The 16,633-nt window shown below is 44.4% G+C and overlaps 1 protein-coding gene across 2 annotated transcripts in view; it reads right to left on the bottom strand.

The window, feature by feature from the left end:
* LOC129824026 (protein patched homolog 1) overlaps positions 1 to 16,113 on the bottom strand; it is a 33,891-nt gene extending 17,778 nt beyond the window's left edge. The window contains exons 1-5 of one of the 2 annotated variants that reach the window (XM_055883296.1): positions 15,487 to 16,113; positions 13,390 to 13,582; positions 3,238 to 3,427; positions 3,068 to 3,137; positions 2,838 to 2,929 (exon numbers count right to left, since the gene is read on the bottom strand). In XM_055883296.1, the coding sequence (XP_055739271.1) occupies positions 2,838 to 2,929; positions 3,068 to 3,137; positions 3,238 to 3,427; positions 13,390 to 13,582; positions 15,487 to 15,633 (692 nt within the window). In that variant the 5' untranslated portion in view covers positions 15,634 to 16,113. The remainder of the gene's footprint in view (positions 1 to 2,837; positions 2,930 to 3,067; positions 3,138 to 3,237; positions 3,428 to 13,389; positions 13,583 to 15,486) is intronic. The other variant, XM_055883295.1, reaches the window with a different exon arrangement.
* Positions 16,114 to 16,633: the final 520 nt, after the last annotated feature.

Here is a 16,633-nt window from a genome sequence, read left to right as displayed (position 1 = left end):
TGTATAATTTGCCCCAAAGAGCAGGCAATTATATGGCCTGAGGGATAATGATTCACCAAGTGGGTTATATATTTGCCATGAGACATCTTTAGATTATTGTAATAAATAAATGGTACAATTTTAACACAGGACAAAGTCAAAAAGATTTTGATGATCATCTACAGCACCTGACTACTCCAGAAAACGGAGACATTACGACCTATGTAGCCGAGGCCAAGACAAAGTCAACTTTGTACAGTGCGCTAACTCAGTGGCTCCCACCAATACAAGGAGAGTACTTGTCAAGAGGAAGCACCCTCTGCTTTACAAGATTGCCCTTGTGACATCTATATCATATCACATTACCCATAATACACCAGACAACGGGAAATGGCCTCGGCTGCATAGGTCGTAATGTCTCCGTTTTCTGGAGTAGTCAGGTGCTGTAGATGATCATCAAAATCTTTTTGACTTTGTCCTGTGTTAAAATTGTACCATTTATTTATTACAAGAATCTAAAGATGTCTCATGGCAAATATATAACCCACTTGGTCGATATTATGTTCTAATTTGACATTCTCGCACCTCCAAAAAATCCAATAATCAAACTATATGAAAAAATGTGAACACAAAAACTAGAACTCAGAACATTACAAGTCATAAAATAATGTTGTACCAATCATATAAAAAGTATATATATATATTTTTTTATCTAGATACTTCGAGGCCATTTACTTTACTTTTTTGGTAGAGAGAGAGAAAGGAATCCCCGAAGTGTCCTAACTCTGGGCCCAACCTCACTCCAATGATTCATGAAGAGAGTGGCTTCAAATAAAGCTGCTAGTCTCCCATTCCCACATACCAAGCGCCTTTGCTCCTGCTTGCAAAGAGAGGCTCCTTTATCTGCTATTTTTTGCTTGAGTGAACCGGCCTAGGCCCTTTTGTTTTTCCATAGATTGCTGCTCTTTGTTCTCTAAAGATTTTTCTCTCTCTCTCCCTCTCCCTCTCTCTCTCCCTCTCCCTCTTTTTGCATTAAACTCGGCTGAACTGAAGCGGAAGCTAGAGGGGACATTAGCCTCAGTGGCCAGGCCACCCCCAGCTCTCTTCAGAGCAGCAAAAAGAAACAGCAAATAAATAACAACAAAGACATTTTTAAGAACATATTTCAAAAGTGTGATTTAGGGGAATACTTGTGGATTTGTGATCATCAAAGGCTCTTCCCTACTCTCTCCTCTCACACTACATGAGAGAAAGCGAGAGAGAGAGAGAGAGAGAGACAGAGACAGAGAGAGCGAGAGAGAGCGAGAGAGAGCTGCTTGCTGGGTGAAAACAGGAGAAAACACTGTTTGTTGCTCAATGTGCAGGCATGTGGCTGCAGAAAACTAGTTTCAAAACCAGACTCTCAAATTGAACTATTGGTTTTAGTAGAATTTATAATCAAACTTTTTGATACGCAGAAAGTGAAAGAAAATTAAGTAATTTTACTATCAATTTAGAGAGAATTAGCAAGGAATATAATAAAAAGCATCGTAAAATAACCAAAACACTGTTAATTTATTATACGCTCTTTGGGGACCAAGACTTGAATAATGCACGTTTTATTTGTTCGACAACTTACAGCTCGGAGCCCGGGCGATTACCATGAGAATGCACAGTGTTACTCGTTGCTGACAAAGCTGAGCCCCCCTCCAGGGCCCCCTCACTGATGGACACTCACTTGTAAACTGAAAGAATGCTTACCATTGTCTGAACCAAAGGCTCCCCTGCCCCCCTTTACCAACCCACCCAGTAGCAGCCATCTCTCCCTCCCTCCCTCTCCCTGTCCCCTTTACCAACCCACCCAGTAGCAGCCATCTCCTCCCTCCCTCCTTCTCCCTGCCCCCCTTTACCAACCCACCCAGTAGCAGCCATCTCTCCCTCCCTCTCCCTGACCCCTTTACCAACCCACCCAGTAGCAGCCATCTCTCCCTCCCTCCTTCTCCATGTCCCCTTTACCAACCCACCCAGTAGCAGCCATCTCCTCTCTCCCTCTCCCTGCCCCCCTTTACCAACCCACCCAGTAGCAGCCATCTCTCCCTCCCTCCCTCTCCCTGTCCCCTTTACCAACCCACCCAGTAGCAGCCATCTCCTCCCTCCCTCCCCCTGCCCCCCTTTACCAACCCACCCAGTATCAGCCATCCCCTCTCTCCCTCCCCTTTACCAACCCACCCAGTAGCAGCCATCTCCTCCCTCCCTCTCCCTGCCCCCTTTACCAACCCACCCAGTAGCAGCCATCTCCTCCCTCCCTCACTGTCCCCTTTACCAACCCACCCAGTCGCAGCCATCCCCTCCCTCCCTCCCTCTGTCCCCTTTCCATGAGGGCCTTCCCCTGCTCGGCTGGGGGACTGTGTGTGCGTGTCAGTGTGTGTGTGTGTGTGCGTGTGTGCTGGGGTTAGCCCCCTCACGGCTACGATGACAGGAAAAGCATAGGTGATGACTGAAGTAGGCCTCTTCCTAACAACAGGGCTAACCGGCTCTTTAGTCAAAGCTTAATGTTAGGTTATTACCGCCACCACTGTAGGTTATTGCTGCTGCCACTGTATTGGATCCAAACTAAAGCCTCTTGTTATGAAGAGTGTGGGAGAACCAGGAGGTCAATTGAGATTTTGTAGCCAAGTCACATTCCCTGGCCCCTGCCAAACCCAACGTATGAATAAGGTGAAAGAGGCCAAGCTAGCTGGGCACGGGCCCTAACGTAACTCTAATACTGGGATTCAAAATAGCTGACTCGTATAAACACTAAAACACATTCTGTATTTCCAAGCAATATGGAAGAAAACAATTTGCATTATTTGAAGAACAATTATTCTGGAACTTACGGTAAGTATGCTGACCCCCCCTGGAGCTTTGCACCTTCCCAGAAACAGTCCAGTGGGGTAACAATCATACAGGGGAACAGCTTGTCAATCATCTGCAAACCATGGATACATTCATCAGTTATTATGCAAACTATCAAGAGTACATAATACAGAATAAAAACATACATGTTAATAGTCATGGACAAAAAATTACAGACCGGGATATTTCCTTAAAACAAATATCGGCTTACCCTTTCAATCATGACATTTTCTATGATAGGGACACCAGATTTGTAGCAGATTTTATTGAGATCCCATGATCTGAGGAGAGAAGACATACAGAACATGAAATATATGAGCCCAGACAACCCCCTTTCTTTAGCTGTGACGTAATCCCCAGTGATCCCATGGGTCTACCTACTTTCCAAACAGAGACACCTGGACCTTGCTGGCCGAGAGCGCTGCCTCCAGGTGAAGCAGCAAAGCACCCTGGGTCAGAATGTTGGTCCCTTCCTGTTTGGGGGTTTGTATGAGCATCTGTGATGTGAACACAGACTCCTCTCCCTGTTTCTCCTTGGTGTAGCGCAGCTCCCGACTCACTCGGCTACCGGCTAGAAGAGAGAAGAAGAGAGATGGAGAGGGGGGATTGGGTTATAGACTCATCTCATCTCCCACGTATATAAGAGCTATCGGGTTATTTATGTTCATTGCGCTGCAATGTGGCAAGACAGCTGAGCCTCATTACCACTGCAAAGGAAGCATGACGCAAGTTGAAACGTCAATCAACAGAGAGAGTGAAGAACAGAAAGGTCCACAGATTGTACAGTTCTAGAAATATACTTTTAAAGACTCACAGTTTTAAGATTCACAGTTTAATTTAATAGCAACCAGGGTAGTGGGAAAAAAGTCATCAATTAGGCTGAGTTTCACATTTTCAACTTTCTGCCTACCCCTCGCGACTCTCCAAGACTTAGATTCTAAATAGATGTGTAGTTCAAACCAGAGTCCTTGGCATGGGTCCAAGTGATACAGAGACCACAGCAGAGCGAGAGAGAGGGGTGGAGAAATGGAGAGAGAGAGACGGGGAGAAATCTGCTGATTATGACTATGCACAGCTCATATTATTATCAGACTAGTGCAACAAGCATTGCAGACACACACAAACAAGTTCAGAGTTGGCTCCCTGCATTGAAATGAGTGTTGCGTGAGTGTAGTGAATGCAGTACATACACATGAACACAGATTGGCCAACACCCTTGCCAATGTTGGTTTTGAAGGCACTTCAGACACAAAACGTCTAGCCAAGAGAAATGAGTCAAAGCTTCTCATTGGCTCCCTCTGTGAAGCAGATGTGTCCTGTTAGGGAAATCCTCCTCACTGTGCCCAAACCCCATCACTAACAACATGGCACGACACAGAATGGCAGCACCACCATCCCCAGTTTCACAGTCTGTTTCACCTGGGGCTTGAATGTGTAAGAAACTGAAACAGCCAAAAACACAGCCTTTAGCCTAGACAGACGGTTTCAGTAAAAAACGAAGGCACGATATGCTATCCATTCTTTACAGCAAACGTCCACCATACCAGAACTAACCCATCAGAGAAGGAGAGGGAGAAACTAGGAGAGAGAAAGAACAAAAGGTGGTGCCAGGGTTGGATGAGGGAGAACAACGAGGCAGAAATTCTGTTGATGTGGTATGCAGAGCCGGGATGAAAGCATCAAAGCCCCGAGAGGAAACTCTGGAGTCCAGCCCCCTAATTACCAGAGGCTGCCCTGAAAAGAGTGAGCAGGGTATCTGTGGCCATGCCAAGGGCACATGAAACACACCGCTCTGGATCAGAGTGGGCTCGTCTGCCCCTCCGTGTTCCACTACATGACAATCCCGCAGAGGCTGGCTCTCGCTGTGGCCACCTCGCCTCTCCGCTTCTCTATGTCTCTCTCTCGTTCTCTCTCTCTCGTCCTCTGTCTGTCTTCCTCACACCACCTCCCCCAATCCCGAGCCAGCTCCTCTAATTGAGGGAGGAGAAAAACGGGTCTCGAAGTGTAAGATCAAGTTATAACTGGCTTGGAAACACATCACAATCTTTCACACCTTTCTTCTTGCCTTCATAGCCTACTTGTGAATTCATAAAAGAAGGTAAGCTAATGTAATTTGTGATCAAGCAGAATGTGCCCATGCACCAAATAATCAAAAGTAAAGTGCTTTAAGTTCGTGAAGCCATCACTTTTGAAGTCAGCCTTGGTGCCACTCATGAACAAACTGTCCTATCCAATGAACAACAACCTGAAACACCCAGGTTACATACACACTAGTACATGTTAACTTGTTTTCGAACTCTGATTAAAATCAAACCAGACTTAAGAATAGACACTTGTTTGAGTTGAGACATTGTGCTCATATTTAATACATTGGGGCATCTACAGGAACTGACTTTCAAGCTTTGGGCCTGTAATTACAGGGATCCTGAAGTAAATTATAGCTATTTGTGTCTCGTTCCGCCCATCTGGACCACCCAGCTAGAACCCTAGTTGCGGCTCCGGCCCAACACTCAGTCACTGCTCTGCTCTGTGAGAGAGAGCTCAATCACTCACCAGATGGAGGCTTCACTAGCTCTGCTCCACTCTCTGCTCTGCTTCACTCTCTGCTCCACTCTTTGCTTTGCTTCACTCTCTGCTCTGCTTCACTCTCTGCTCCACTCTCTGCTCTGCTCCACTCTCTGCTCTGCTTCACTCTCTGCTCCACTCTCTGCTCCACTCTCTGCTCTGCTTCACTCTCTGCTCCACTCTCTGCTCTGCTTCACTCTCTGCTCCACTCTCTGCTCTGCTTCACTCTTTGCTCTGATCCACTTAGCCTGCAACCAGGAGCTGTTAAAAAGACAGGCGCCCAAATACTTTTCACAAAGCAGTCAGGAAATTTATAGAGAAGTTTATGGATTTGGGGTCCTTTGAAAACCTGCAGAAACCCATGTGAAGGGTTAGCATTAAGCCAAAAAAAACTTTTAATTAAGAGACAGTTGTCAAGACCTAAGACATGTAGCTCTCAGTGTCCTTCAACAATCCCATATTGGATGGGGAAATAAGATAACAGTAAATCATATCAACATAACATGGTTGAAGAGATCAGGGAGCTCATACTTCTTCACAAAGCCACTCCAGTCAAGATGCTGCGCTCCAAGAAAAGCACCTCCATTTGTTCTCCCTCTGTTCCATTTTTCACTTCAACCCCCGGAGGTGACACCCCCTTTACAGACCAATTAATCCCCAGTTATGGTCCATCTCATCTTGCAAGCATATGCAGGGATACTATCCATCAGTCAAACGTGTTTATATCACAGACATAGTGGAGCGAGGACTGCCTACCATAGCCATTCCTATGCTAAAGCTGAAGCTAATCTCCATCCAGATGGGGTTCTCACTTCTTCTCAGAAGAAGGCTGGGGGTTGGGGCTGGCCAGAGACAGACAGACAATGGTAGCAAGTTTCAGGGAGAAGGCCTCCCACCCAGAGCCAGGCAGGCCTGGCGTGTGTGTGTGTGTGTGTGTGTGTGTGTGTGTGTGTGTGTGTGTGTGTGTGTGTGTGTGTGTGTGTGTGTGTGTGTGTGTGTGTGTGTGTGTGTGTGTGTGTGTGTGTGTGTGTGTGTGTGTGTGTGTGTGTGTGTGTGTGTGTGTGTGTGTGTTAACTCCCCTATCAGTGGGCAGTATGGAAAGTGGCATGTAATTAACCAAGGAGATGAAGCCCCCTGCTCCTTGGTGTCAGACCACTGATGGACCCTGTCAGCTCCAATCTCCCTCATGTCCAGCCCACCACCACCCAGGAAAAGACCAGCCCCACAGACCTTACAGGAGACACCCGTAAGGTATATCCTCTCCATGCCTGTCTGTTATGTTGTCTGCCTATACATCTGCACAGGTTAAGTGATTGTAAACAGTTGAGATCAAACTCAAAAAGTGTTTGTCAAAGGCAACACAATGTATCCAATCAAATGAGGAAGAAGTCCCACACAAGAAGCAGAGCTACTTCTCCAGCTCCACTCAGAGACTTTTAGGCGCCATCACAAAAACCCAATTATTAACCCAGTTAACAATTAGGACTGAGCCAGCAGCAGCACCATTCGCATGCAAGCTCTAGGTCCAATTCCAGTCTCCATTAGCAGAGACCACCTTCAAAGTGTTGTGGGCCAGATTAGCTGGATTAGGAGGCCACTGAAAGGACCCATGCTGCTTTGGAGGAAGTCCCACAAGGAAGAGACATGCTGGAAGAGACATGCTTTACCTGCTTCAGCCGCCAAAGGAATAAAACAAAGAATATACAGTGTTGTACTGTAGCACAGATTAGACCTTCTAGGATACAAAGTCACAGATGTACAAACTCAAATGCGCACACAGCCTTGCCACTCACTCACTCCCTCACTTAAATACATTCACATAGAAAATAGACTTTGCTGGAATGGTTCTGTTTAGGAACTGTCAGTCCGTCATCTTGCCCATTCCCCGCTCTTTGTTATCCATTAAAAAAAGCATGCAGTATAAAACCAGAGGGATAGATTTGGCCCTGGCTGGCAGAGAGCGAAACAAGTCTTTGCTGAAATCAAGCTTTAGTTCTACTGCCATCCTTTTACAAGTTCAGTAGCACCTCCCCATCCCAGTTCAATGTGTTACTTAGCAGATAGAGAGGCTCCTAATTCAGAGAGAAACCAGGCAGGGCAGCAGAAATTGAATGCAGGCTTTTGTCACTCCCCTCCTGAATTTCTTTCAGATGTTTCCAAACAAACATGAAAAAATAAAGAGGGAACTTTCACAACAAAAGCAAATGGACCAAGACTTTTTCCCAGCAAATAAAACAATGCAGGCATGGGGCGCTTGGCTTTCTACCTTAACTATAGAAATACAGTGTGTGTCGGTCTGTGTGTGTGTGTGTGTGTGTGTGTGTGTGTGTGTGTGTGTGTGTGTGTGTGTGTGTGTGTGTGTGTGTGTGTGTTTGGGGGGGAAGTGTCTGAATTGGACAAGGTGGTAAAAGGAGAGGACACTGAGGTATTCCTTCCCCCCAAAAAAGTGAGAGGATGAGAAATGAAGTTCAATTTGAGAGGAAGAACTGAAAAAAATACCATTGAAAGTGAAAGGCAAAAATAATCAGTTTCAGTTACAATCTATTCAGATCTTGATACTTCTGTCAGCATTGACATAAATTTCCACTGGTGTTGGCATTTAGGCACTTTCCATTTCCATATGTATAGGCTTGCCTGTACTAATTATGCTAATCATCCCTAGTGTTGGCTGCTGCGAAAAATAGTCACATTAGGCACTCCACTGGCTGCTAATGCAGCTTAATGTGTGGTTGAAACATACATTCATCCCACGGTGAAAGGCAAAAATGTCCCAAATTGCTGGTCTCATTCAGCCTAGAAATACATTTATTGAGCCCAAGGACCACCCCCCCCCCCAAGCCCCCCCCCCCACACACACACACCAAGTACAAAGAAAATGTTTTTCTCCATTCTTCTTTTTCCAGAGGGGACAAGCGGAGAGGAAAATGGGCAAACTCTACCCAAAAAGGTGACTGATGTCACTGTATTTAAAGTTGACCAAGGAGAACAATCTCTTTTGGCAGGATTTAAGAAACTGTCCAAGTGAATGAAATAGAGATTATACAGGAGATGTGTGAGACTGAGCTTGCAGCTCTGTAACAGAGATAGGCCTTCAGCACTCCCAAAAATGCACACCAGTGTCTGCAATGACTTTCAAGCAACATAAAATACAGGATGCTAAACAGGTCTACAGTTACATATAGTGCTGAAATGTAATTATACATGTAAAAAAGCCAAGTCCCATAAACACTACATAACTTGAAAAGATACACAGCTATGAGCCACCGCTTTAATACTGTAAATATCCAAAAAGGATATAACTTAGCACTGTATATTATAATTCTGTCCACAGTGGACGGTTAATGGCGACTTCCATAATTGAGGGAGCTGGTGAGGTTTTGCATTCAGCTCTTGTGTCTGCCCCTTGAGGAGAGGACTGAGGCTGGAGGATTGCAGAGTGGTGGGAGGTGTGGGGGGAACGAAGGAAGGGAGGCAGAGGGTTGGGGGGGTGAAATAAACATTTTCAACTGACCCAGGTTGACTCTGGCCTTGTTTGTTCTTTCTACTGGTGAGGTCTGAGGCTCAGCAGTTCGAGTTTATTTATCTAGCTGGGGCACTGTGGCTTGCCATTCACCTCCAATAATGCCTCATAGACCTTTCATTCTCTCGTAGCAGACCCTGAACTGGAAGACTGTGTATTTTCTGATTAATTATAGCATTTACCTTGCATTTTTGTTTAGATAACTGTTCCAAACACTGAAACATCCACATGTTCCCCTCGTGCTGCTAGGGCTCTAGAAGGTACCTACTGTTCCCCTCGTGCTGCTAGGGCTCTAGAAGGTACCTACTGTTCCCCTCGTGCTGCTAGGGCTCTAGAAGGTACCTACTGTTCCCCTCGTGCTGCTAGGGCTCTAGAAGGTACCTACTGTTCTCCTCGTGCTGCTAGGGCTCTAGAAGGTACCTACTGTTCTCCTCGTGCTGCTAGGGCTCTAGAAGGTACCTACTGTTCTCCTCGTGCTGCTAGGGCTCTAGAAGGTACCTACTGTTCCCCTCGTGCTGCTAGGGCTCTAGAAGGTACCTACTGTTCCCCTCGTGCTGCTAGGGCTCTAGAAGGTACCTACTGTTCCCCTCGTGCTGCTAGGGCTCTAGAAGGTACCTACTGTTCCCCTCGTGCTGCTAGGGCTCTAGAAGGTACATACTGTTCCCCTCGTGCTGCTAGGGCTCTAGAAGGTACATACTGTTCCCCTCGTGCTGCTAGGGCTCTAGAAGGTACCTACTGTTCCCCTCGTGCTGCTAGGGCTCTAGAAGGTACCTACTGTTCCCCTCGTGCTACTCGGGCTCTACAAGGTACCTACTGTTCCCCTCGTGCTGCTAGGGCTCTAGAAGGTACCTACTGTTCCCCTCGTGCTGCTAGGGCTCTAGAAGGTACCTACTGTTCCCCTCGTGCTACTCGGGCTCTAGAAGGTACATACTGTTCCCCTCGTGCTGCTAGGGCTCTAGAAGGTACATACTGTTCCCCTCGTGCTACTCGGGCTCTACAAGGTACCTACTGTTCCCCTCGTGCTGCTAGGGCTCTAGAAGGTACATACTGTTCCCCTCGTGCTGCTAGGGCTCTAGAAGGTACATACTGTTCCCCTCGTGCTACTCGGGCTCTACAAGGTACCTACTGTTCCCCTCGTGCTGCTAGGGCTCTAGAAGGTACATACTGTTCCCCTCGTGCTGCTAGGGCTCTAGAAGGTACCTACTGTTCCCCTCGTGCTGCTAGGGCTCTAGAAGGTACATACTGTTCCCCTCGTGCTGCTAGGGCTCTAGAAGGTACATACTGTTCCCCTCGTGCTACTCGGGCTCTACAAGGTACCTACTGTTCCCCTCGTGCTGCTAGGGCTCTAGAAGGTACCTACTGTTCTCCTCGTGCTGCTAGGGCTCTAGAAGGTACCTACTGTTCCCCTCGTGCTGCTAGGGCTCTAGAAGGTACCTACTGTTCCCCTTGTGCTACTAGGGCTCTAGAAGGTACCTACTGTTCGCCATGTGGAGTAGGTCATTCATGCTCTCTGTATATATTATTTTCCCCACAGTCTCTTTTTAAAACACAAATCCCAAGTCACTTTCTAATATTTGCACAGCTTGTCTGTGTGTACATGTCTGTCAAGATCATCAAAACTGTGTCAAGAAGGATGGGTTTAGTTCATGTGGGCTACCAGTACATACTTGTACATTACATGTAAACATTTATTTTCCACTCTAAATGCTCTATTCAAAACGTTTTGCTGCTCTTTGGTGGTATATTTTACCCACGACAAAATATCAAACCTTTTGGGTAATCTACTGTTGCCATAGTAATAATGCTATAGCTAAACATATATTACATCCAGAAAAAACAACTCCGTACCCAGGCAATATAATTTTTTTTCTAAGTCCTGCTTGAACTGGTGAGAGAAATGTGTCCTGAGAGAGAAGCCATACTGTTGTTTTTTGGCAATGGGAAAATGTTGAAGTGTATACCCCTAAAACCTTCAACCCCAATGCTCCCCTACCCCCACCCCCATCTCCCTACACTTTACTTTATTATTCCCCTTTTCTTCCTACAGACAATACACGCTAGGTCACATTCTCCCCAGGTCCCACCCATGACTGCTAGCCCCCTTTCCTGTGTTGTTGCTTGCTCTTCATTGCTTCTGCAGTAGCAAAAAATGTCCAAAAGAAAACAACATATGACTAACAAAAAAAGGTTCCGTAGCTGAATTTTGTGTGCTTTATTAGTCAGTACTCTGTCTATATTAGCCAACCAGTGGAAGTAGTCTGTCCACGTAGAGAAAGAACCGTTTAGGCTTGTATCTGTCAAAACCCCATATGTACACCTTAACAGGTACCATATGTTTAACTACCACACCTTTCCTCAGTTTGAAGAAACCTACTCCCATATGTTTCTGACTAGCACCAACTACTGGTTTATATACCACCAATAGTATATCAACATTCAGAACAGACATACTAGTCCCAGCTGAGGCTGCAGTGACAGTGTACAGCAGGGATTTGCATTATCAGGGTCAGAAAACAAATTCTCTCCCAAACACTATTTTCTACTGTCCTATGGCACAAGTGTTAGCACATTATCCTGGGCTAGGTTAGGGTTGGGTAGAATGGGGTAGGCCAGGTAGGGTATAGGGTACGCTAAGGTAAGGAGCCTGGTGGTCTGACTTCACAAGCAGCCGGACATCTACACTAGCACGGTGGCAAACGTGACATTTGGGTGGGGGTTGAGTTGGGGACAGATATGGCCTGAGGATATATGATGGGGGGCATATGCTCTCAGGAACTCCCAGCTGGCCAAGTGTGAGCCCAGGAGGCCTCATATCAGCACCCTCATCCCTCATATGCGGTCAGAATACACCTCTGCATGTGTTGACAAGAAGACCATATAGACGTACGTTCTGTATTGAGAAAATATTAAGCCTTCTACACTTGCTATTTTTAAAGTTTGAGTCCAGACTGTAAGTTGTTGATGAATAAAATAATGCTCTTTGGACACTCATCTTTTCTAAGAGAGCAATGAACTTCTCTGTTCTATTAGGAAATATGTCCTCCCTTTTGTGAGTGTGTGTGTGTGTGTGTGTGTGTGTGTGTGTGCGTGTGCGCGCGCGCGAAGATCTAACCTCTCCTTGTTACCAAACCACTTACTTTTCATTCAACTCTGAGCAGCTTTGTCAATGGGCTATTGGGGGAAACAACACAGGCAGAAGCTTTAGAAACATGGCCACTGCCTCTTAAAGGAACAGCATTCCTTTTCAGCATTCGGGCATTTCACTCTCAGAATGACTCCATGATTAGGCATAACAAACCCTATGGCTACATCTAACAACCTCCTTTCAGAAGACAAACGGTTAGCTTATTTAATGTGTATGAAATACACACCAGTACATTACCAAAATACTGTGATCATGACAAATTACACTGCGATAACTTCACATCTTGTTTGTGAGTCAGACTCAGACAACTCAACTACAATCTGACAAGTAAATCTGAAAATCTTTGGCTTCACCAATCTGAAAAAACTCAAACACAGTGTGTCAGACCACAGGCATTTCATTGACAAAGAGTGAGTAGTCCCCTTCCCAGCCAAAGTGTTGGTAAGGAATAAAATACACAGATACTGAAAGATACAACCTTTAGGGAGTGTTTATACTACAACTGCTGTGACTATTTTTAGAATGTGCAAAACAGGTGGGAAATCTTCAGTTGTATGAACATATTTTTGTAGGAAAGGGGGTGCCTTTATTGTTGAATGGAATCCAAGAATAGTTAAGGACCACACAGGGAGCTAGGGGGGAGGGTCAGCTCCTCAAAGATGGCTAACGATTCACACAGCCCATCTGCTCTTGGGATCAGGAGTGCGGCAAAAGCCTAGGGGGCTTAAAAGGAATTTGGCAGTGTGAAAACCAAATAAAGCTGCCCGAATATGCACAGATAACCCAGCCTGCACACAGAAAGGACGGCAAATAAAACATGGATCATGGAACCACCATGGCAAACAATACAAGGCTGATGAGAAGAACAAGAGAAGGCCTACATATGTAGGGAACAACAATGCTAGCTCCTTGTGTGCAATAAAGTAGGAATATCTTGACCCATTCTCCATTCCCAATGCAAAACAACTTTGGCATCAGCAAACAACACACTCAAAAGTGCAGAGCTTACAAAGTATCACAACTTTCAATTTTACTAAAACTTAGAAAGAAAAAAACAACATATTTTTATATATCACCCAATCATGAATAACAACTGTAGAGGATCGTCTCTAAAAAAAACAGCCATCTCAACTACTGATCGACAAATCAGTCAGACAGCACCCATACAGTTTCCTGTCCCCCCTTCAGTAGTTTAGATGGCAAAATGTCTACAACAAGTTCATTTGGGGGAAAAAACGACCCCTTTCTCCCCTTCCCAGACAACCCCCCAAACCATACCCCGAAACTGAAACGCCAGACTCACCTTCAACCCATAGTTGCTCAATGTCCGTCTCAATGGCAGCGACCCGCAAACCCACAGACAAGGCACCGAACACAAGCAGTCCAATGAAAAGGACTTTTCCACAATGTCGCTGGATGTGACAGCCCAAAGAAAATAGAAGAGCCTGGAACCTTGCCCGAACCCACAATGGGGCTTTCTGACCCACAGCCTTCCCCTAAAGAGACAGGAGGAACATGGAGGGAGAGAAAAGTGTTATTACATTGTTATTACACATTAATAACAACATATTGCATTATATGGCAATGTATGGCTATGGCATAGACAAGTACTCACTAATGGAAGACTACATTGTATCTAACTGTAAGATTAAAAAAACTCAATATAGTAGTCTTTCTAGTATTACTAAGAATCAAGTACAAGGGCAGAGAAGGCTATGCTAATAAGATAGCTAACTTGAGTATGACTTTCATTGTGATAACGTGACATACTTAAGGGCATGTTAAACATTACTGTATTAGTCAGCTACTTGAGAGTCTTCATGTCAGTTGTCCTGTAAGCAAATCATATCTATGTGAAATACATCACTGAGCTAATGTCAGATCTAGAGACCATGTGAATATCAGAATATAACCAGCCAGAACCCTAATTGATAATAGTGTATTATTCATGTGTAGTAGGCTACACAAGAACAGCATAGAGAACCTGATATCCCATTTGGCAACTATGCTGTTTATTTTTGTCAAGTACAAACCATGTAACCATAATTGTGATGTCATGGGTTTTGATTCCATAGCAAACCCCTATGCCTCTGGTGATGAGTGGCACCCCGACCTCGCTTGTGCCAACTGTGAGGGACAATTCCAATCCAAAGACTGGCCATTGCTTTACCCTTTTTTATGTTGGGCCCTCAATTACCTATTTATCAACTAGGATTAAATAAGCATCTACTAGAGGCTATCATGTTTACATACTGCCTTTCTCATTTCATATGTATATACTGTATTCTATTCTACTGTATTTTAGTCAATGCCACTCCGACATTGCTCAATCTAATATTTATATATTTCTTAATTCCATTCTTTTACTTTTAGATGTGTGTTTATTGTTGTGAATCATTTTAGATAGTACTGCACTGTTAAATATTACTACTCTGTTGGAGCTAGGAACAGCATTTTGCTCCATCTGCTAGATATGTGTATGTGACCAAAACAATTTGATTTGAACACTTTTGTGTACTTGGACTTCCATTTTTGTCCAATCTTACTATATTTCATTTTATAAACACTCAGCCAGCTGCCCCTAACAACCTCCTGGTAAAAAAATATGAAACCTAATGCTGTTGTGCACTAACGCAACTTCTAGTTTTAAATGGAAGTTGAAAGATTACAAGATTGCACATATTTGAGTCAGGAGTGATGTAGACTATACCGTACTTTCCTTTATAGGCTACATACCTTCTTACAGGCTATGCAAGGATTTGACAATAAGCAGTTACTCTACCAAAAATCCCTACTCCTATAATTTAACATGAAAACACTGTCTGAAGACCTTCTACTATACCCTTTCAAACTTTACAAACAATGTCACCGGTCTAGTACAGACACTGGACAGATGTTTTGGTTTCACTTAGGAGTTTTGACACATTTCCAAGCGTTCATGCGGTCCAGTGATGCTTTGTCAGATAAAACGTAATCAGTGAATTCCTCTGTAAGACCCACTGCATTTTCAAACAAACTAGCCCACAACGGGGACCCTGAGTCTAACTTCTTACAAACAGAGTTGAACAGATCCCACACACGCATAAATAACTATTTGGAGTTGTATTGCTTCTAAAAATGAATGGATAAAGTTATTCTCATTCATTGGGGGATCGGGGCTGGAAGTGTAAAATCAGTGCGTGCCAGTAAATGTTACAATGTAATACCGAAATATCACTAGAGTGTAATATCACCGTGTATATCACATTGTATGACATTTTGACATAAAACTCCCTCAATTGATATTCCTCCATTCGAGTAGTAGTAACATCAGTTTCCGCAAAAGTACCAAAACATAACACTCATTCACAGAGACGATGAATGAAACAGTAAGCATATTCCATCGAAAGCATTTCATCACCTTAGAAATCTGTTTTAATGCGAAAGCAGCATGGCAGTAGCTGGGTCTCCGGAGAAGATCTGAGTTTACTGGCGGCGGAGAACGCATATAATTTGGGGGTAAATCTCCAAAAACACCGGACCCTGGGACTCTGGGATCCGAGGCCATAGTCCAAACAAGAAAACAAAGCACAGAGCAAAGCACGAGAGAAACAGTGCGAGTATAGCAAACGCGACAATAATCCAAGATAGAATACTAGCGCATCCACCGGGTAAAAGTTTGGATAATATATTCTAGTCTTTCCTTGAGCCAAAGTCTTGCAACTCCATCCCAACATTATGTGCCCAAATCCGTATAGATCCTCCAGTCTTCATCCGTCCTAATAGCTTATAAAACAACGTTTCGAAGTAGGAACGTCTCGATCAGATCTCTAAGTCTGCCTCTGATCCCGTAGCAGTAACGTTTGGAGAAGTTAGCCCCTCTGCAAATCCTGAAAAGGGTGGTTTGATGGAAAAGTGCTCTGGTTCTCATTGGCCAAGGAAGAGGCAAATTACTTTGCAAACATCTCCTATTATTAGCTGCTAAGCAACAGCTCACCAAAGTGGAGAGAGGGGGAGACCACCCAGGCAGCCCTTCAAATCGAGGGGAGGGGGGAGAGCGAGGGGGCGTCAGAGAGAAGAACTCTTTCAATAAACTCAGCACACTGCTGCCTGCCCTGTTCTGCACACTCCCAATTGCCTTATCTCGGTTATAAGAAGCAATCACACATGCCATCTATTGATAAAACAGATCATTTATTTTTTAATCCAGAGTCGAATATAAATAAAAGTAGAAATTAATCGAGTAGTTTCTCACACACAAATACAAGGGACTGAATAGTCTAAATTGTGTACTAAACTAGCCTTATTTATTGGCATGAGAGTTTTTAACTCTATAAAGTAAACCAAGTATTATTAACTGTAAAACATTCAAGGTTACTTTCAAAGTAGGTTCAAACCAATTCTAACTCTCAGACTATGGTTCACACCTTCAAAGTGAATTCATTTGCTTGACTTTGGCCTATAGAAATCTCACTATTTCATTAAACAAGATATACTTTGTTTGGTACTGTATTTGTGCAGTGGTTGTGTCTATTTACACTTAATTGCTAAGGATTTACTGACATGTT

The sequence above is a fragment of the Salvelinus fontinalis genome, chromosome 26, assembly GCF_029448725.1.
Source record: "Salvelinus fontinalis isolate EN_2023a chromosome 26, ASM2944872v1, whole genome shotgun sequence".
Lineage (NCBI taxonomy): Eukaryota > Metazoa > Chordata > Actinopteri > Salmoniformes > Salmonidae > Salvelinus > Salvelinus fontinalis.
Note: the sequence above shows the minus strand (reverse complement) of the source record. Positions and strands in the feature narration are given on the sequence as shown.